The following is a 20,665-nucleotide window of genomic DNA, read 5'->3' as shown; positions in this document are numbered from 1 at the left end:
TGCTCCTTTTTTTCCCCTTTAAATTATGAAAGTATGATAACACATTTCCAGGAAATTTGGAAGATACAGAACAAAGTTACATATAGTTCCACCATATATTACAATTATTTCTTAAATAGATTAATTAAGATTTTTAGTTGTAGTTTCAATATCAAACTCTCAAAAATTAATAGAATGAATATACAGAAAAGTAAACAAATACAGTAGATCTGAAAAGCACCATGAACCAATTCAACGGAATAAACTTTTTGTAATTTTCACACAACAGTAGGATACAAATTCTGTTCAAGTTCCCATAGACTGTAAACTAAGCGACATTAGAACATATCCAAGGTATGAAAGCTTCACGGTCTAAAGGTATTGAAACATGAAAACGGTAAACACCTTTTACTATTGTGATTATATAACTATTATTTATTCACTTAATACCATTGTTATGATTGGTCAACAGAAAATAATAGAGTTCTATATCAGTAAAACTACCATTTAATAGAAAAACCTGTAATACTTTTTAAAATCCAGAGGCATATCAGAATTATCTTGAAATTTTTTGAAAAATACAAATACCCATGTTTTGCTTTTTTCTCCAGAGTTCCAGATGTGTTTCTAATGATTATCCATGTTTAAAAACAACTGGACTATATGATGATTTGTTACTTTTCTCTAGTTTGTTTCACTTTTTCTATTTCATATTCAGTGCTCCCGTTTCATTTAGTTTATATTTTCCAATTTCTGTCTCTTGTTTATTGTTCTTTCTTAAGCCTTGATCTAGCATAGTAAAAAAACTTTTGTACATACACAGATACGTATATGTAACTATAAATATAGTATGTATAATTAAAATATGTATTTTAGAGACATGAATTTTTGCCTAGCAAAAAAGTTTATGACATTTTGATTCCACTTGTTTGACTTAATATGAATAGAATGCTAGATTTCTAATATTTATTCACCATAACATTGATATACTTCCATGTATTTTGGCATCTAATATTCTTGCTTAAAGACTAGAAAGTTTATTATCTTAGTGAGTTAAATTTTTTTGGATGAAGCCTGAAACTTCTAATCCAGTTCTGAGAATATAAAGAAATACCATATTGTAAAAAAAAAAAAAAAGGGCAAGAAATCAACATGTGATACAGTATTATTAAGTATAGATTTTGTTCAAATTTCTCAAAATTTTAGGTTAGTGTCCATTATTTGTTTTCATATCTTATTTAAGATTCCACATTGTATTCAGTTGCTTCAGCTGCATACAACAAATTCTGAGAAATTCTCTTTTCACTCTTATTATGTTACAGATATTTTCTAATTTTCCTTGTTATGGCTTCTTATATACATCTACCATTTAAAAGTGGACGTTTAATTTCCAAATACATGGGGTTTTCTAAGTATCCTGGATATTAATTTCTCACTTTGATTTTTCTCATTTAAATCTTTTCTTCTCTGCCATCACCCTCTGTGTTTTCAGTCTTCTGGCTTTACTGAGGCTTTCAGTGGCTAAGCCAAAGATTTCTGTTGATAAATGTCACATTACAGTTGAAAATACGTGGGTTATTTTCAAATATTTTTTGATATTGATTTCTAACATAATTCCACTGTGATAAGAGAACAGTCTCTCTATGATTTCTCTATAATACTTTAAGATCTGCTCCTTTTCTTAACTATTCAACTCCCGTGCCTTGAAACTACCTCCCTGCACCTCAGCCTTCTGTCTCAGGTGCTTTTTGTCAGAGCTGAGTGAGGGAACCCCTCTCTTGACAGAATCCACTGGAATCGCATTTTCTCCATCTCGCTCTTTGTGGAGCACGTGCTGCTGGAGACGGAGAGTCAAATTCCTGAGCTGCGTGAGCTGGTGACCGACTATGTCTCCTTGCTGAATAAGGTAAGCGCAAAGGTTCTGCCTTGCAGGCAGAGGTCTGCCTCTTTGTAAGAGGAAGCACAATTGAAGCATGACCTAACCTCTATCAGTGAGGTGGTATATTCCCTTTCTGCTCTGACAGTTTTATCTGAATGTAGTAAGGAAAGTGATTTCATCACATAAGCTGCTCTATTTGCGGCATTTAATGGTTTAATTCTCCTGAGTGGTAAGTCAAGGTATGTCATTTAGGGTTTCTTGCAGGAAAAGGAACTATCAATGCAGCAAATCTGCTTGGGAGGACTGAAGGGTGGGCTCCAACCAGGCCTCCGGTGGCCCTAGAAAGACCAGCAGCCTGGCCCACAGCAGGAGCAGCTTGCCACTGCCATGATCAGGAAGACGGGGGTGTAAGAGAATGCCACTGGACTTGCGGACTTCCCAACACAGTGCTGTTGGTGGGACCAAGGGCACAGGAAGGCCCATGTCTCTGCCCCTTGACACCCTTTATAAAGTTGGTGCCACACAGGATAATACCCTGCAAAAAAAGTGACCGTCCTTTCAGTATCAGTGGTCTCTCAGGGAAAACAGCCTCTGCCTACTGGGAACCTCACACAAGCACTGCCAGCAGCTTTGCTGTGCAGCCTTTGAAATGTCCTGTTTTAACTAGCATACTTCATGTTCTCAAGATCTGTCCACATTGTAGCAGGTGTCAGAACTGCCTTCCTCTTTAAGGCTGAGGAAGATTCCACTGTATGGAGAGAGCACATTCTGTTTATCCAGCCATTTGTTGATGGATACTTGCGATGTTTCCACCTTTTGGTGAAATGCCGCTATGAACCTGGGTGTAGAAGTATCTATTTGAGTCACTACTTTAATTCTTTTGGATGTGTACTTAAAAGTGGAATTGCTGGATCATGTGGTAATTCCATGTTTGGCATTTTGAGGAATCACCATACTGTTTCCCACAATTGCCACACCATTTTACATTCCCACCAGCAATGACCCAGGGCTCCACCTTCCCACATCCCTACCAATACTTGTTATTTTCCATTTTTAAAATAATAACCCTCCCAATGGGTATGCAGTGGTATCTCATTGTGGTGTTGGGTTTTTTTATTGGTGTATAATTGCTTTACAGTGTTGTTAGTTTCTACGTACAACAACATGAATCAGCTCAACAGCATCCCTGTTGAGCCTCCCTTCCCCTTATCTTACCCCTCTAGGTCATCATAGAGCACCATCTCAATGTGGTTTGGTTTGTATTTCCCTAGTGACTAGTGATGTGGAATATTTTTTCATGTGCTTATTGCCTGTTTGTATACCTTCTTTGGAAAATGTCTATTCAAGTCCTTTGGCCATTTTTGAATATTTTATTTAACAGATCAAATTTAGCAAGGTATTAAAAACTCATAATTTCCAAGTAAGATTAGTCCTGGAATTCAAGGATAGCTCAAAGTTATAAAACCTATAAATGTCATCAGTTACATAATAAATCAAAAAATACACTGCAAATGATTATTTCAAAAGGTACAAAAAAAGCTTTTCATAAAATATATAATTTGGTAAACGGATACTGTTGCCGAATTAGGAATAGAAAGGAAATTTCCTTGAGCAGATAATGTCATGGGCATACATAATATCTATATTATGTTTACAAACACCTATAACAAGCATCATATCTAACCAGAAAATTCCCTAAGCATACCAAGTAAACTCACTATCTTATGTCATTAAAGATATGTCTTTCCTAAGAAACAGTGTTTCCACTTCTAAATATATACCCTAGGGAATTTTCCTGTTTCCACTCAGACACATGGAAGAATGTTGGGTCCAGAAATGTTTGTAATTGCAAGAAATTGGGAACATCCTAAATGTTCATTAACAGGAAAATAGATAACCGATGTATTTGTCAACAAGTACCATGCAGTAGTAAACATGAATGATCTGAACCTACTTTTATCAATGAAAAATGGAAATTGCCAAGCTTAGGTGTAGTGTGATGTCCCTAATACAGAGTGGCATGCATGCATGGGTGGAAATCTAGTAGAAGCGGGAATTTAGGAATGTGGTTCCCTGGGCCTGGGAGTAGAAAGGGATATACCTGAAGTTGAAACTACACCTGTAACATTTGGTTATTCAGAAACTGATAAAGCAAATATTCAGAAAATCCCAAGATTACTTAAAGCTTGGTGGATACACAGATGGTCACTATATTATCATTTATAGTTTGAAATATAATGAAAAGAGGGGGTATACCTTTAAAAAAAAAAAAAGGAAGAAGGGGAAAATCTAAAGCTGAGAATATTGGTCTTCTCCCCAAAACAGCATAGTCACAATGGGCATTCAAAGTTAAAGAAACTGCTAAATAAAATTTTAAAAAGCCTTGCACTACAGACAGCAGAGCCTTAGCTGTCTAGCTCCACCAGCGGCAGAGGGCATGCCATGTCTTGTTGCCTGGCTGACCTCTGCTCTCCCCCACTGCCCCCCGCCCTCCTGCCAATGCCCTTCTCCTTCAGTGCCTGCTAGAGAACTCTGACATGAAGACCCACAGGCCTTTCATGGCGGTGATGACTACTCTTCGTAAATGTAAAGACCAGGTCAGCGAGAGTTTCACCAGGTGAGATTTTGGGTTAGGGATCCACAAGGTTGAGAATTCGGAAGCTTTGTTTTTTTTTCCCTTCTCATGTCCCACTCCCCTGCTTTAAAACTGGCCACCCTTCTTGGCTTCTAGGTTTGGGGTTCAGCCGTGCCCCATCTGCCTGGGAGATGCACAGGATCCTGTCTGCCTGCCCTGTGACCATGTATTCTGCCTGCGCTGCATTGAAGTTAACCTCACCCAAGGGCATATGGGATGCCCCTTGTGTTTAACCGACTTACCAGACAGATACTCTCCAACTGTTTCCCAGGAGCACAGGTAAAATAGCCTTTCTCTTGAGAAAGCTTTCTCCTTTTTCTTCCTTTTTTGCAAGTACAGTATTCAAAAATATAACTATTGGGCTTCCCTGGTGGCTCAGTGGTAAAGAATCCACCTGCTAATGCTAGAGACATGGGTTTGGTCCCTGATCCGAGAAGATCCCACATATGGCGGAGCAAATAAGCCTGTGCACCAGTTATTGAGCCTGTGTTCTAGAGCCTTTGAGTCCCAACTGTTGAGCCCATGTACCGCAACTACTGAAGCCCAGGCACCCTAGAGTCTTTGCTCCCCAACTAGAGAAGCTACCGTAATGAGAAGCCTGAGCACAGCAACTAGAGAGTAGACCCTGCTTAGCACAACTAGAGGAAAAACCTGCACAGTGATGAAGACCCAGCACTGCCAAAAATAAATAAAATTATTTGTAAAATATACTATTGACCTTAGAAAGCCTCATAGCAGAGAAGTGTCCTAACAAAGACAACTATTTATGTACTTTTATAAACACCTAGTGGCTGAAAATTATCCTTTCCCCAAGACATGCATGTGTACAGAAGAAGGAGATTGAAAAATTAGAGGAAAAAACCCAGAAACTTGTAAACTAATTAAAGCCTTCACGAGTACCCAAAGAATTTAGATGCAACTGGCTTATCCTCTTGATGTGTAAATGCCATCCGTGTTCTATGATTTGAGGCTAAAGCCAGCTCTTGTCTGACTAAGTGCCTTTAGGGCACTGATTAAAATAGCCCAAGAGGTTGGTTTTCTTCCCTTCTCATGCCTTCTAAAAGTGGGGCACAAGACAAGTCCAGTAGATGGGAGCTTTGAGAAACTCTTGGGATATAAAGGCTATTACTAGATGGTCCAAATGATCAAAGTCTTTCTCAAAAGAGCCATGTGTACGTACTATCTGTTGCAGTTTTTGGAGACTGATTCTAATCAATATAAGGAGATACTTGCATCTTTTAATTAAAAAAAAAAAAAAGCATCCAAATCCCAGAGCACTCTGTAGGGAGGGATTCTAGAACACAGTTTATCAGACTTTTAACCATGGTTTTTAACCATTCCCAAGGGAGGTCATTGAGAAACATGCCCGCTTCCGGCAGATGTGCAATAGTTTCTTCGTGGACCTGGTTACTACCATGTGCTTCAAAGACAATTCTCCACCTCAGAAGGAAGTGGTCAAAGACCTGCTATCCTTACTCTTTGTAGAGAAGGAGCTCCTTCGAGAGTCTCCCCAACGTGAGTGGAGTTAAAAATTCAGTTCTTCATCTCACTTTTTATGTCTGATGTGAACAGTGATCTACCTTTCTCCTGCTGGTTTTAGGACGCCGTGAACACACAAAATCTCTTTCTCCTTTTGATGATGTCGTGGATAAGACCCCCGTGATCCGCTCAGTGGTACTGAAACTGCTTTTAAAATACAGGTGAGCACCACGAACATGGAGTTGCCTCGGAAACACCTTGACTTCTTTTTTTTTTTTCCTCCTCTTTTTTCTTTGCCACAAAGCATTCTTTGCAGAACTGGTAGCTAGCTCACTATCTGGGAAAGCTTCTTTAGCAAGAGACGCCCTGGCTCCTTTATCTGTATGCGTTGTATCCTTGGCATATCACATGCTGGCCGTGAGTTCAGTATGGCCATAAGTACGTGTTTAGGAAGAAGACAGATTTGGGAGAAGGGGCCAGAGCGCTGTGAGACATGTGGGTGCAGGAAGTCGGGAGTCCGGAATCTGCAGGTCTCATCTCAGTTCCACAGCTACAAAGTTTTGTGGGTTTTTGGACTATGACTTAGAATCTCCACTCAACCTCCTTGCTCTTGATGTTGTCTAAGTTTTGCTTCTGCTCTTAAGGTTCTCTGATTCTATAAATGAACAGGGAAGCCCATATGGCGCCTCAGCTCAATAGGCTTGTTGAATTATGTTATTTTTAAAAATTCTTAGAAAGCTGATCTGTATTCGGAAGATTTCTTTTGGAATATACTCTGTTTCTCAACCTGTGTCCTAACTTGAGAGAGTTCACCTTGAGGTGATGGCAAAATCAAGATGCTATAAGAAAAGTTCCAACAAACACAACTACTTCTAACTTAAATGTCCGAAATCTTTAAGATAAAGATTAGATTTATGTTTAAAACAGGGATCCACTGCAGCCTTGTCTACAGACATTTTATTTTGGTGACTGCCCTCCACCACACACTATTTATGAAATAGTCTTTTCAAACAGGATTTTCAAATAAAATACTCTTAAAATACATTGCTTTCTATACCCAAAAATGGCTCTTAAGGCATATAGACAGACACAGTTGCCTTGAGATATGAAAAGAGCCTCTTGCTATTCTGTGATTTTCATTAATTTTGGGAAATGTGTGAAATCTGTATTCATGTGAATCTCCTTGCTTAGAGAAAAGGAAAAGTGTCATTGACATGTATATCTCGACATAAAGTATAGACACATTAATATGAGTATAAACTACACTCAAAGGTAAATGCTTTGTTCTGGAATATTTAGAGTTAAATTTACAGAACTGATTTTGAAATAAAAATCTTGAGACATAAACACAGTTTAAAAATATGAATGGTCATTCCCTGGGTTGAAAACTACTTGCTTCTGTCATTGCTTTTTGTGGTTCATGTGCTTTTGTATGTTAAGAATGAATCAGACTGGACTTACATTCTTTATGGAAATGTAGGCACCTGCTGTCTGGGCAGACCCGTGCATGGGACAGTGTTGACCAGACTGCAAAGAACACTGAGATGGCATGTGACTTTTTCAACTTGTTGGTGTTTGCACTGATGTTACTAAAGTGATGAGAGTTAAAGCTGCTAGCATCTTAGCGTGAGAAAGACCCTGGTAGTGGCCATTATTTCTGTCCCCACCATGCACATGTAATTTTTAAAAATGCCAGTTTCATGTAATGTCCTTGATGAAGCTATAAAAATTATTAATTCTACTAAATCCCCGCTCTTAAGGATATGACTGTTAATGTTGTATTATAATGAGAGGTACACACAAAGCCTCCAGCAGCACATCAAGGTACAAGGTTGTCTCAAGGAAAACCACTCCTGCGGTTTTTGAGTTACATCCTGATCTGGCTGCTCTTTTTGTGAAATACCACTTTTACTTGAAAGAATGACTGACAAATGACACTCAAACCTGGGCGTTTTCTTGAAAAAAAGTGAGGTGAGCCTGTCACAAACTGAGGGTTTAGTTGCTGATTATAAAATTCAAGTTTATAAGCAGACATTTAAAGGTTTGGAGGAATTCCCTGGCGATCTAGTGGTTAGGACTGCACGCTTTCATTGCCGAAGATCCAGGTTCAGTCCCTGGTCAGGTAATTAAGATCCTTCAAGTCTCAACATAGCTAAATTAAAAAACAAAATAAAATGTTGGAAAACTTGTATTCTCCACTGTGAGCCTGTCAGCTTTCTAATATGTACAAACTTTTTGATAACATGGGTGGTGATATTAATGAATGTGAGATTTTATAAAATATAGAATAAAAATGTCAACATTTTGTTGAGCTATGCACAGCTCAGCGAACCAGTATTTATGAAGTAACTGATTCTTGATGTCACAGAATTGTGCATTGATCAAAAAGAAATCTGTCTAATGTGCAAGGCAGATCATTTGATTTTAATGTAATTAACTATGAAAAGTACATTGATAAGGTTTCAGATTGCACATTGAAACTAATCTTTAGAAATTATCATCTATCATTTTTGGTGTAGTATCAAAAGAGAGTATCCATATTTACCTGAAAAGACTACTAAAATATTTCTCCCTTTTCCAACTACATACTGTGTGAGACCAGATTTTCCTCATATAATATAGTGAAACCAACTAGAAGCAGAAGCAGATTTGAGAATCCAGTGAACTTCTGTTAAGCTAGGCATTAAAAAGATTTATAGGATTGAAAAACAATGCCCTTCTTACTAATGAAATTTTGTTTTGGAAAAGATTTTTTAAAATATTATTTATGTTAATATGTGATTAGTATGGTTATTTTAAATGATGAATATTGATATATATTTTCAATATATATATATTTTCAAAATATATATATTTTCTTAGTTTTAATTTCTATTATTGTAAATATCAAAAGATATAACCAATAGAAGCAAAAGCTCTTTGTGGTTCTCATTAATTTTTAAGTCTGTTAAGGAGTCCTGGAGCCAAAAATTTGAGAACAGCTGATATAAAATTGTTATTATATAGTCACTATGTCATGTCTGACTCTTTTGCAATCCCATGGACTAAAGCCTGCCAGGCTTCTCTGTCCATGGGATTCTCCAGGCAAAAATACTGGAGTGGGTTGCCATTTCTTCCTCCAGGGGATCTTCCTGACCCAGGGAACAAACCCGAGTCTCCTGCATTAGCAGGCAGATTCTTTACCACTGAACCACCTGGGAAGCCTATCTGAAATATGGAATTTTATATTCCTCCAAGTTGGTGCTAAAATATTCTTCATAAAATCATGTTATAAACTATATAAACACATCCATGTACATGAGAAAGTGGAAGTGTTAGTTGCTCAGTAGTGTCCGACACTTTGTGACCCCATGGACTGTAGTCTGCCAGGCTCCTCTGTCCATGGAATTCTCCAGGCAAGAATACTGGAGTGAGTTGCCATTCTGTTCTCCAGGGGATCTTCCCAGCTGTGTATGTGTGTATATATATAATTATACAGGAAGCAGGAAATGAATAATAGGCAGATAGATACTTCATACCTTTGTTTTGACAAAATGGGTTTCCAGACCTTAGCTAACCAGGTTTATATAATATTTCTCCTTTCCTAGCTTCTGTGATGTGAAAGAATATATTCAGACTTATTTGTCCGAGTTAGAAAAGAAACCATTCCTGGCTGAAGATAAAACCGAACTGTACATGCTCTTTAGCAACTGCCTGGAGGTAAGCTGACTATCACCTCACTACATTTCTTTTGCAGGCTCTCAGAACCACATGGTTTATGCAATGGAATACTGTTTTTCTGAAGATTTATGGAATATAATTTATGTGGTTGACATTACAGATGCTGTACTCCATTTAGGGGGAAAAATATTTCAGAAACATTACTTCTGTCCTCAGAAATTGCCTATATTGGCATTATGAGCATGTGCATGAGGGGGAAAAAGGCACTGAAGAATATGCCTCCAAAGTTCATGATGCCTCTCTGCAGGTGCTGAGGTTGTGAATACTTCTAATTTTTATTCTCTTCATATTGTTGTTTCTTCCAAAAATCTTACAATGCATATGAAAATTTAAATTAGGTTAAAAAAAATTTTTTTTCATTATAGCTTTTATTCTTTTCCCTCCTTCTGGTCCCTAAAATAAAAAATAAAAAGAACTGTTAGTTTTTCATGATTCAAAAAATATCCACTCAAACCCACAACACTGTTCTTTATCCTTATTACATTGTCCATGACCGCACTGGTGAAATTTCAAAGATGGGGTCTTGTAAATAAAAAAAAAATAATATCCTTTCTTTCTGTTTCTATGTTCCCTAGGATTCAATACATGAGAAGAATAATGCTTGCTTCATAAGGGATGAATTGAAATACCTGCAAGAGGAAGGCCAATTCCTTACAACATACCCCCGAGTGGGATACAGCCGATGGCCTGCTGGTGAGGCCTCAGTGGAACACCTGCAGGAGATGGCCCGCATCCGCCTCTGTCTTGACAAGGCATCTGAGATCCTCGCCGAGCTTCAGGACAGCTCAGGCAGGTCTTCTTCCCAACCTTTCTTGACCACAGGCTGGGAGCCCCCATGATTTAGAAATTCAGGAAGTGTGGGAAGCTGGTTCTCAGAATAATACTGGTTTGTACCATGGCCCCTTTCTTCTAGATTAGTTCTCTCAGTGTGAATTCCCAAAGGGTAGGCACAGAGCTTTTACTAGCCTCTGTTCCAGACAGTTAACTAACAAGTACCCTCAGCCATCAATTGGCCTTTCTCATTGGCTCTGCAGAGATGGCGGAGGAGAAGCGTCGCTACCTGAAGCAGGTGGAGCGCTTCTGTGCCCGGGTCCAGAATGACTGGTACCGAGTGTACCTGGTGAGGAAGCTCACCAGCCAGCAGGGGATGGAGTTTGTGCAGAGCCTCTCCAAAGAGGGCCATCCAGCCCACTGGGTGTTTCCTAAGGAAGTCATCGCACAGCAGGTGAGAAGGGCAGTCCGGCAGCCCCAGTGCTGTCTCAGCTCCCCTGTCCCATCCACCCCTGGAAGCAGGCTGCTGCTCCTCCATTCGTCCTTGACCTTCTCCCACATCCATCCCAGAAAATTCTTGCATCTGGTCTGGTCTGGTCCTCTGTCTCTGGGTTTCAATTGACCCAGCTTGTTATCGAGGTTATCTGCCTAGGGGAAAGGTGTGTCTATGTGTGTTTCTGGTTTGTTATCTATCTGCAAAGCATATGTAGGCATCACTTCTGATTGAGTTCAACACAGGAAAAGCAAAAGAATGATTCTGTGGCTTCGGTTTTAGCAAATTAAAAGTCATTCATCCTGTAAAATAAGCCCTTTTTATCCTCAGCAGGCAAGACAGGAAAGGACTAAGGATGACAGAGTTGCAGTCATTTTGGCTTCAGGACTGCTCAGTTGTCCTTTCCTAGTGGAGAAGGAAATGGCAGCCCACTCCAGTGTTCTTGCCTGGAGAATCCCAGGGACAGGGGAGCCTGGTGGGCTTCTGTCTATGGGGTCGCACAGAGTCGGACACGACTGAAGCGACTTAGCAGCAGGAGCAGTGCCAGAAATGAATGAATTTTTATTGTACTGGGGTTACAAAAATGGCATTAAAAATCCTGGCTTTTTTTTCCTCCCAACCGGAACTTAGGCCTGACATGTCAGTCCTTTGGTGCTCTCCTCTGAGTGCAGAGGGAAAGCAACTACAGTATCACCTCCCTTAGATTTCCGCCCACTCTTCATCCAGAGAGGAGGAGGTGCTTCTCAAACAGCAGTGAGCTGTTGTGCCTCAGTTTGTCTCAGAAACCTGGTTCAACTGCCCTTAAACCTTCAGTGATTGCCTGGTTCCTTTACCTATCAAGAAGGTTCTTTGCTCAATATTTCCCACATTGTACCCACCGTGGTTAACCCCTGTGTTCTTGGAGTTGCAGAGGGATCATCCAGGCCAGATGGACCGGTATCTGGTGCATGGGAATGACTACAAGGCTGTCCGGGATGCAGTGGCCAAAGCCATTCTGGAATCCAAGCCCCTGGCTGTTGAGACTGCTCTGGAGGTAGGCCAGGCTGGCGGCTGCTCTGTGTACACAGTGTCCCCTCACAGCCCAAGTCTTGTCTTGTTAGGGTCAAATGAGGCAATGGAAGAAGCTCCACAGGGTGACAGGCTGCCTTGGAAATCCTATGTCCATGCCCTCGTGAGCTCGCCTGGCGACAGGCGAGTGGCAGTGGTTAATTGGGTTGCTGGGTTTGTGAGAGCCAACCAGCAGCTCCTTTCTGATTCATTTAGGTCCATTATCTTCTTTGAGACCCTCCTGAAAAGCCGCTTCCTCCAGGATTCCTCTGCTCTGAGATGCGATGGCACAGGAAGCAAAACCTCATAATTCCCGTAGAGACATATGCACGTGTTTATTTTAATAGATGCAGGCTTTTAAAAATACAATCTTTAAATTGTTACGTTTTTATTTCCTTTCTGAGTCCTTATTTACCTTGGTGCTTTGCTGGAAAAAGAGGAAATAAATATCTTAGTTCAGCAAAAGTTCCCAAAAGGGACCAGGGAATTAGTCAGAAAGAGAACAGATAGTGATCTCTTTTACTTCTGCTGTAAGCTATTTAATAAATATACATTGCGTTTAATATGAGAATGTTTTTGAAGAGTTGTTTTCTCGAAGATGGTCCTGAGGTGCAGGGTTCCAGGTGCCTATGGTATTGGGAAAGGCTCCCTCACCCTCTCCAAGGCTTTAGTACTGATCTCATTCTTTATTCACATACAGATCACATGAGATTCTGGCCCTGAGCTATAACTGTATAATTTTTAAAATTATTACTTGATGTCCTTGCTTTTTCAGGCCTGTAGGAGCTCCACAACTCAGGAGGCTGTCTACCTACTGTTAGCACTTTTTAGAGAGGTCACCACTTTGTACAGATCCCACAATGCAGACCTCCATCCTAAGCCACAGGTGAGTATCAGCCTCCAGGGCTGTGTTCATAGTCTCACAATTTGAACGGACTTTTTGAATAGAGGTAAAATTCACGAACACCGGGATTGCCCTGGTGGTCCACTGGCTAAGATTCCGTGCTCCCAATGCAGGGGCCCAGGTTTGATCTCTGGTCAGGGAAATAGATCCCACATATCACAATGAAGACTGGATGAAACCAAATAAATAAGTATTTATTTAAAAAGAAAGTCATGTACACCAGTTATGCCCATAATTTTAAAAAATCTTGGATGGGGGTTTTCAGCATTCTTATGAAGAGGAACTACTTTCTGTTTCACCCAAAGCTTTTAGAGTAACAGTTAAAACTAAAGTCAAAAAAATGATTTATGGACTTCCCTGGTGGTCCACTGGCTAAGACTCTGCACTCCCAATGCAGGGGCCCTGGGTTCAATCCCTGGTCGGGGAACTAGATCCCACATGCCACAACTAAAACCCACTGAAGCCAAATAAATTTAAAATAAATAAACAAAAATAAAGTTGTCTTAAAAATGTCTTAATAATGTTTTCCAAAACAGAATTATCAAAACTAGTGCTTGCATATGTGGTTTCTGTGTTTGTAGAGGAGATTTCTCTGGATAATTCCCCTTCTGGCAGTAGTCATTTAGCCATTGTAACGTCGATTTAAAAATTTTTTTAATGCAACTAACTTTATTTGTTTATTTATTTATTTATGGCTGCGCCCTGTGTCTTGAGGGATCTCAGTTTCCCAACTAGGTATTGAACCTCGGGTCCTCGGCGGTGAAAGTGATAGTCCTAACACTGGACCGCCGGAGAATTCCTCTTAAGCAGATATTTGATAAGTTTTTGGTATCAAAAAGCATGACTAACATAAGAGAAAACCTTTGGTTTTTCTCCTGCTATTCATATAATATTTTTATTTGATGTATTTTTTTTCCTGTCAGCAATGTGAGGCTATGAAGAAATTCATTGAGAAAAGCAACACCTTGTCTCCTGATATCAGAGCTTTTGCAATGTCCCTTGTGAATAATGAACTACCCCTGCTGAGGACAGGTCCTGGGGTCAGCAACCTGGAAGGGACAGTAATAGAAATGGCTGTTCATGCTGCAACCGTCCTTCTCTGTGGACGAAGCCAAGTCTTAGGACCCCTGAAGAATTTGGCCTTCTTCCCACACCTCATGGTGGTAAGACTGGGATATGATTTCTTCTGCATTCACAGGGAAAACTTTAGAGACCCAGCTGGTACCTCAGACACTGTTGAACCTGTTTCTCTTGTAGGTTCGCCATGTTCCTCTTTCTCACTTGGTGCTTTAGTCCACAGTGGTGGTGAAAACCTTGCCTTGCCCTTTGTTATTTCATAGAGAGCTGTTCTGTGTTCCTCATAGAGAGCTTTTGGGGTCGAGAAGAGAGAAAATCAAGGTCACGTTCTTACTCAAGGCCTCTTGCTGAGCAGCGACAGCCAATCGATGTGTTCACTAAGCTAAAGCCAGCTCTGCTTTTTTGACTTTTCAGAATGCCTTTCTTCCAACAATGCCTGAAGACTTGCTGCCTCAAGCTAGGAATTGGAAGGGTCTGGAAGGAGTCAGGTGGTACAGTAAGTGCTGGCCTGTGGTGAAATCCCACTCCTGGGCTTTGAATAGCAACCTAAAACTACAGAAAACGTTGGTATAGAATGGGGCTACTTGGGTTTGTGCCTGAAGGGTCCAAGGTGCCTGCCTCCTCCTGCCATGGGTGCCTTTGCAGAACATGAACAGTTTGCAGGAATTGGTACCTGCTGACTGTGGATGAACCAGATCATTCTTTTTCTTAGTCACAGGGAAAGGGTCCTTTCGGATGCACTTCTGTGTCTTGGAATATGCCCTTTGGGGGAGAAGGGGGCACTGGGAACCACATCAGAAACTCAGTCTAGGGCCAGCTCACAATTCAACCAAGGTTTTGACCCAAAGATAGTTCTTTTAGAAATATACAACTGAGGGAGGAAAAAATATAACCCATGAACTGATGTAAATTTTGCCATGGTCCTGAGTAGATAATCTTTTTAAAGTAGTTTTAAAAGTTGTTATAAAACCTGCTCACAGCAAAAAGAAAAAATCAAAGCGAATAAATAGGAGGGTATAAAATACTATCCATTTTGCCTCCAAAAATAACCCCTGGTATGAGCCTGTAATCTAGTTTCTCTTTGCTTTGTGAGATTAAACGCAGACACTATTTTTCAATGCTACAAGTTGAGCTCCTGGTATGTGCCAAATATCTGTCAGTAAACTAGCAGAGTTTAAGATTTCTGGTAACATGCTTAGAACTTCAAGTCCACGTCATTATTTGGTTAGACCAGAAAGCAGGGAGTTAGGTTTTCCTTTTAATGGTGGGTCATTAGGCAAAGCCTCACCAGCCATCATGTGTCCTGTTCTTTCAACAGCATGTCCCAATGGTCACGTGTGCTCTGTAGGAGAGGTGAGTCTTGGTATTTGGGATAGGGTTTGGGGAGGTTCAAAATGTGTGTTCCTCCTCCAGGTCTGAGGAGGGGGCCCATGAGGGAGGAGGATAAGGAGAGACTGGACCTCTGGGGAGAACACAGACTCATTTTGACAGTGGTTCTATGGGGCTTCCCTCATCGCTCAGTTGGTAAAGAATCCACCTGCAATGCAGGAGACCCCGGTTCGATTCCTGGGTCGAGAAGCCATGCTGGAGAAGGGATAGGCTACCGTCTCCAGTATTCTTGGGCTTCCCTTGTGGCTCAGCTGGTAAAGAATCTGCCTGGAATGCGGGAGACCTGGGTTTGATCCCTGGGTTGGGAAGATCCCCTGGAAAAGGGAAGGGCTACCCACTCCAGTATTCTGGCCTGGAGAATTCCATGGACTGCAGTCCATGGGGTTGCAAAGAGTCAGACATGACTGAGTGACTTTCACTTTCACTAGGTATTCGGACTAAACCTCCAAACGGTATGAAGGTTTTCCAGCCTGGGTTTCTTGACCTTAGCCCTGTGGACATAAGGCCTTATTGTGGGGCTGGCCTGGGCATTCTTGCAGGTTTACAAGCATTCCTGGCCTCAACTCACCGGATGGCAGTAGTATCCTGTCTCGCCAGTGTGACAGATAAAACAGCCTCCAGATGTTGCTCAAGGTCCCCTGAAAGACAAAACTGCAGGGCTGGAACCATGCTGGCAGTCCTTCCTGGCCACTGTAGTACAGAGTCAGTGACATAGGTCTTTATGTGATGACAAGGTGTTGACTAGACTGTAGGCTGGATTGCCAGCCCAGCAAGGAGACAGTGTCTAGACACCGAAGGGTAGGAAAAGGAGATGCGTGGCTGGTAAGCCTGTGAGGGGAAGATGTGTGTATTATTCTTGTCTGAATCCCAAAGCATCTAGCCAGGGCCATTCATAGTGTCATCTATACATGCTCAGAACAGGCTATTGAATTGAAACAGACAAATGTTATTTAATACAGTATATAAGCAGCATGGAGGATAAACCGGATACATGCTTTGCACCTTATATTTCTGACTTTATTGTCCATGAAATGGGATTAAAATAGATTCTTCCTAAGACTGCTCCCAGTACTGAAATTGTGTGGTCCAGGAATCTGAGACTGGTTTGTTTTGTTACAGACTATTAGTGTATTTACAGTAGCACACAATCTGATTTCAAAAAATGAACCTTTGGAAGTAGTAAATCATATGGTGACATTGTTTAAAAATAAAAAAGTCTAAATGGCATTAAGGAATGCCATTTAAGGAAATCAGTTTGGAAGCTACTGTAGTATTCCTGGTGTTAGATAATGAAGCAGTAAACCCATGGGAGAATGAATGGAAAACTGATGAACGTGAAAAAAAGATTGAGTTTTGTATATTTGTCTATAAAGTGACTGGGAATAAAACTTAATAGCTTCTATTTTGTAAAAAGTCTAAATTTTCCCACACACAACACAGTTGGCTGAAGAAGGAAATGGCAACCCACTCCAGTATTCTTGCCTGGAGAGTCCCCTGGACAGAGGAGCCTGGTGGGTATAGTCCATGGGGTCTCAAAGAGATGGACACGACTGAGCAACTAACACACACACACAGCACAGTTGGCACGGAGCGCCTGCCCTGTCTCCCAGGCTCCTGCAGCCCCACCCGACATACACAAACACTGAAGGAAGCAGTCCTAGTGGCATCCACTACCTTCTGTGCTAAGAATGTGCTCATACTTTGAGATTTGTCCAAACTGATCTGGGGTCACATTTGTGTTTCTCCTAGTGTGGCATGCCGATGGAACAGAGCTTTTGTATTGACTGTCGTGCTCCAATTGGAGGGATTAATCACAAACCAAAGGAGGGATTTCATGTTATCGAGTATGTAATTTTCTATTTCCTTGCTAAATAATCAAACCATGTGCTTTGCGGCTGTTTCTATTCCAGCTGATAAATCAGTACTAAATATATTATCAATTACGATAGTACATTTGGGTCTGGGTCATGTTGGATATCAACGCCAAGGTCTCTGTGGTCATTCAGTAGTGAGGCATTTGATCTGTCACTGGCTTAACTGGGCTTTTAATGCAAAAATAGACCATACCTTAATACTTATTAATATTGATACTTTTTAATTCAAATATCTTCCAGTTGCACCTTGGTTACAACCCCTGTAGAAATTGCTTGACATAAACAGGGTGACCAAATTCAGAAGGAAGTTTAAGTCTGTCACTTACAAACTCTTAGCTTACCTTTTTTCTTTTTCTTTTTTTTTTTTTGAGAAAAACAGAGGAGACCTAGTCAATCTTATCAAATACTTCAGAATCCAGCTAAAAACCGGATCTCATAATCCCACACTTGCTCATTAGACAAGTATGGTTGTAAATGCTCCCTTAATGGGAGGTGTGACCTCTCTACATTGATCTTATAGTCCAGCTATTTTGGTGCTGTTACAGTTTAAAATATTCTAACCTGTTATCTCCATAAACTATTAGAATGTCCTAGAATCTCCAGTATCATTTCAGCTGAACATAGCCATCACACTGCACCTCCCATCTGGGTGTGATGCCAAATCCTTTGCAGAGACTGGATCCTAGTTTTTATGTGGGAAAAGGAGACCGCCGTGTATATACTTCTATGTTAATGTCAGCTACTCCAGACTCTGTCCTTTGCCTGCCTGCCACTCCCCCACTGATTCAGGGCAAGAAGCAGGTCCAGAGCACCATCCTGACATATGGCCCCAGGAATAGCACAAACAGCCAGTTTTGTTTTGATAATGATTTTATTTCATTATTATTATTTATTTGCACTTATTTTTTGTAGCATTTATTCCCGTACCTTAAGTTTTCGTTCCTTCAGTTTCTTCTGGGATATCTTTTTCTTCTGTGCAACCTCCTCTTCTGGTTTAGGAACAGTCTGTTCTTTTCAGAAAGGATCATCTCAGTGTGGCAGGGAGAGCTCATGGAGGGGTTGATCCAACCCTGAGCTCTGTAAGTCCTGGGCCGCATTTTGGGGTTTTGTTCACCTGGCTGTGCTCAATAAGCAAGATAATCTGCATCTAAGTCCTTCAGTTCAGCATCACTTTCTGCATTTTTGAGCATGTGCAGTAAAAATTCAGCACTGTTTTTGGGCCGCCAACCCTGCCTTCAGCCCGTGTTTGTCCTGTGCACACCGACCAGCTCCACCACTGTAACAGTGGGATGGCACACACTGCTTCTGTAAAGTGACATCCTCCTGATAGCCGGTGGCTTTTCGGATATGCATCCCCTCAATGGCCGGAGAGGTTTCACCAATGTTCTGAAAGTGAATCTTGATTTGCATGATTTTGTGGGGTTTTCTGGGTCAAGTGAATGATGAGCCATTTTTAGAGGTCATCTCAGGGCTGCTTATCAGAAAAGCTTATTATTATTATTATTTTTTTTTACTGAAGTTGATGTACAATACTATATAAGTTACAGGTGTACAATATTGTAATTCACGATTTTAAAGGCTATATTCCATTTATAGTTATAAAATATTGGATATATTGCCTATGTTGTACAATATATCCTTGTAGCTTATTTTATACATAATAGTTTGTACATCAAACCCCCTACTATATTATTGCCCCTCTTCCCCCCAACTAGTCTCACAAACAGCCACTTTACACTGTTGTGGGCTTCTGGTTAGCCAGAAGGGCCTGTCTATAAAGAAAAAGACTCGGAAAACTGGTCTAGGTTTATTACAATAGTAACTTTCAGCATCATTTTCTTCAAAACCATGACCCGGTCTCTCGGTCCTGAGACTCTGAAGTGTGCCCCCAGAGCCAGAAGAAACGGTCTTCTTCAGCCTTCACCCTGTCATCTCTCGTCCTTTCCAGTGATACCACGGACAGAACTCAAACTGGCCATGTGCTGGGAAACCCACCACCCAGAGGTGTGCCCGTGGTATCTGACCGACAGATGTCCCCAGTGGTCTTCCTTCTCATCCGGCTGCTCACTCATCTGGCTATGCTTCTGGGAGCCACCCAGAGTCCCCAGGTAGAGTGTGGCACTGCCCAATCACGTACGAGTTTCTATGGTGGCTTTTTCATAGTGAATCCTTTCATCTAAAAAACCCTACCCGGTTCCTGGGAAGGCCCTGCAGGGTCCTGCTTGGTTTCACTGGGGCTAACCCTGTTCTGCTCCAGTTCTCTGATTTTGCCCCTTGAAACACAAGACTGCTTCCTGTGTTTGCATGCTGAGAGGTTTATGTGTTGTGCCCTTACTGACATCAGAAGCAGAAACTATTTAGGAAGTAGGGGAAGATCTGAATGCAGAAGTACTTGGATAAGGGGAAAGACAGATCAATGAATTTGTCTACTCCTTCCCTTCAGAGAGTGTGAATGTGTTGCTTCTCTGATAACTAAGTCTCCTTTCCCAGTGGAAACAAGGAACTGTTTTCTTACTCCTCTTTGAAGTTCCAATCTGTGGTTCCCAGGGTTCTCATGAATTAGTACTTGTATTGGCAGTAGTAACAAATGAAGAATGCTTTACCATATAAAACAAATCTTATTAACCTACATTTGTGCATATAGGTCTAGATGAAACATGTTGAAGCCTGATACCAATTCTCTGACAATTAGATGGATATCAAATATTAGAATTACAATTTTATATAAAAATATTTTAAAAGGTTTAATTAAAATAAAAATTGAAATTAAAAATTTAGTATTATTTAAACCATTTTAGTCTGAATTTTTGTCATTCTTCTAATTTGTACGTTGACTTTTAACTTTTAGTAAATCATGAAAAAAAATTAATAAATCATTTTTAGTAGTTGAAAAAAATAAAATTAAAAGACCTAGCCACCCCCTGTGGATTTTGAGTAAGTCATTGTTACCTAACGCAGAACATAATGTAAAATTCACGTATCCCAATTTTTTCCACTATGGCCTATGGTGGTAAGGGGAACTACTTGTCACATTATGTAAAGTCAGTTTTTACTGACTAGCTCCCAGTCCACACTGGGAATGGAGAGGCTAAAATAACTGTGATTTTACCTGTGTCTTTGCTGTAACTCTGAGAAGGAAAGAAATAGCAGGTTGCATTTTATCTAAGTTAATTAACCATGAGAACAAAAAGTTTAAGTTTTTAAAGTTCTTATTTCACATTGACAATATAGAAGGCAGTCGTTTTCAGACCACATTCATTTCTGCTCCTCAGTTTTCTGTCGCCTCTACTGTTTGAATCACACTGACATCCCTCCTAGAGACTGTCCTCTGGCTCGGAACTGGCTCTTCACCCCTCCTGACCTCTCCTGAATTGCCATCCCCTCCACAAACAAGACCTTGCTTGACGATTTGTCCCCT

At 40.7% G+C, this 20,665-nt stretch overlaps 1 protein-coding gene across 1 annotated transcript in view; it reads left to right on the top strand.

Moving 5' to 3' along the window:
* The window catches only part of RNF213 (ring finger protein 213), a 119,657-nt gene that overhangs the window by 87,366 nt on the left and 11,626 nt on the right, over window positions 1-20,665 (top strand). The window contains exons 42-56 of the mRNA XM_068977509.1: window positions 1,765-1,885; window positions 4,375-4,475; window positions 4,590-4,772; window positions 5,839-6,008; window positions 6,094-6,193; window positions 9,560-9,671; window positions 10,268-10,481; window positions 10,727-10,926; window positions 11,867-11,989; window positions 12,779-12,889; window positions 13,831-14,070; window positions 14,399-14,480; window positions 15,303-15,337; window positions 17,123-17,217; window positions 19,196-19,355. Of these exons, the coding sequence (XP_068833610.1) occupies window positions 1,765-1,885; window positions 4,375-4,475; window positions 4,590-4,772; window positions 5,839-6,008; window positions 6,094-6,193; window positions 9,560-9,671; window positions 10,268-10,481; window positions 10,727-10,926; window positions 11,867-11,989; window positions 12,779-12,889; window positions 13,831-14,070; window positions 14,399-14,480; window positions 15,303-15,337; window positions 17,123-17,217; window positions 19,196-19,355 (2,047 nt within the window). The remainder of the gene's footprint in view (window positions 1-1,764; window positions 1,886-4,374; window positions 4,476-4,589; window positions 4,773-5,838; window positions 6,009-6,093; window positions 6,194-9,559; window positions 9,672-10,267; window positions 10,482-10,726; window positions 10,927-11,866; window positions 11,990-12,778; window positions 12,890-13,830; window positions 14,071-14,398; window positions 14,481-15,302; window positions 15,338-17,122; window positions 17,218-19,195; window positions 19,356-20,665) is intronic.

Source organism: Capricornis sumatraensis, chromosome 8 (assembly GCF_032405125.1).
Source record: "Capricornis sumatraensis isolate serow.1 chromosome 8, serow.2, whole genome shotgun sequence".
Lineage (NCBI taxonomy): Eukaryota > Metazoa > Chordata > Mammalia > Artiodactyla > Bovidae > Capricornis > Capricornis sumatraensis.
Note: the sequence above shows the minus strand (reverse complement) of the source record. Positions and strands in the feature narration are given on the sequence as shown.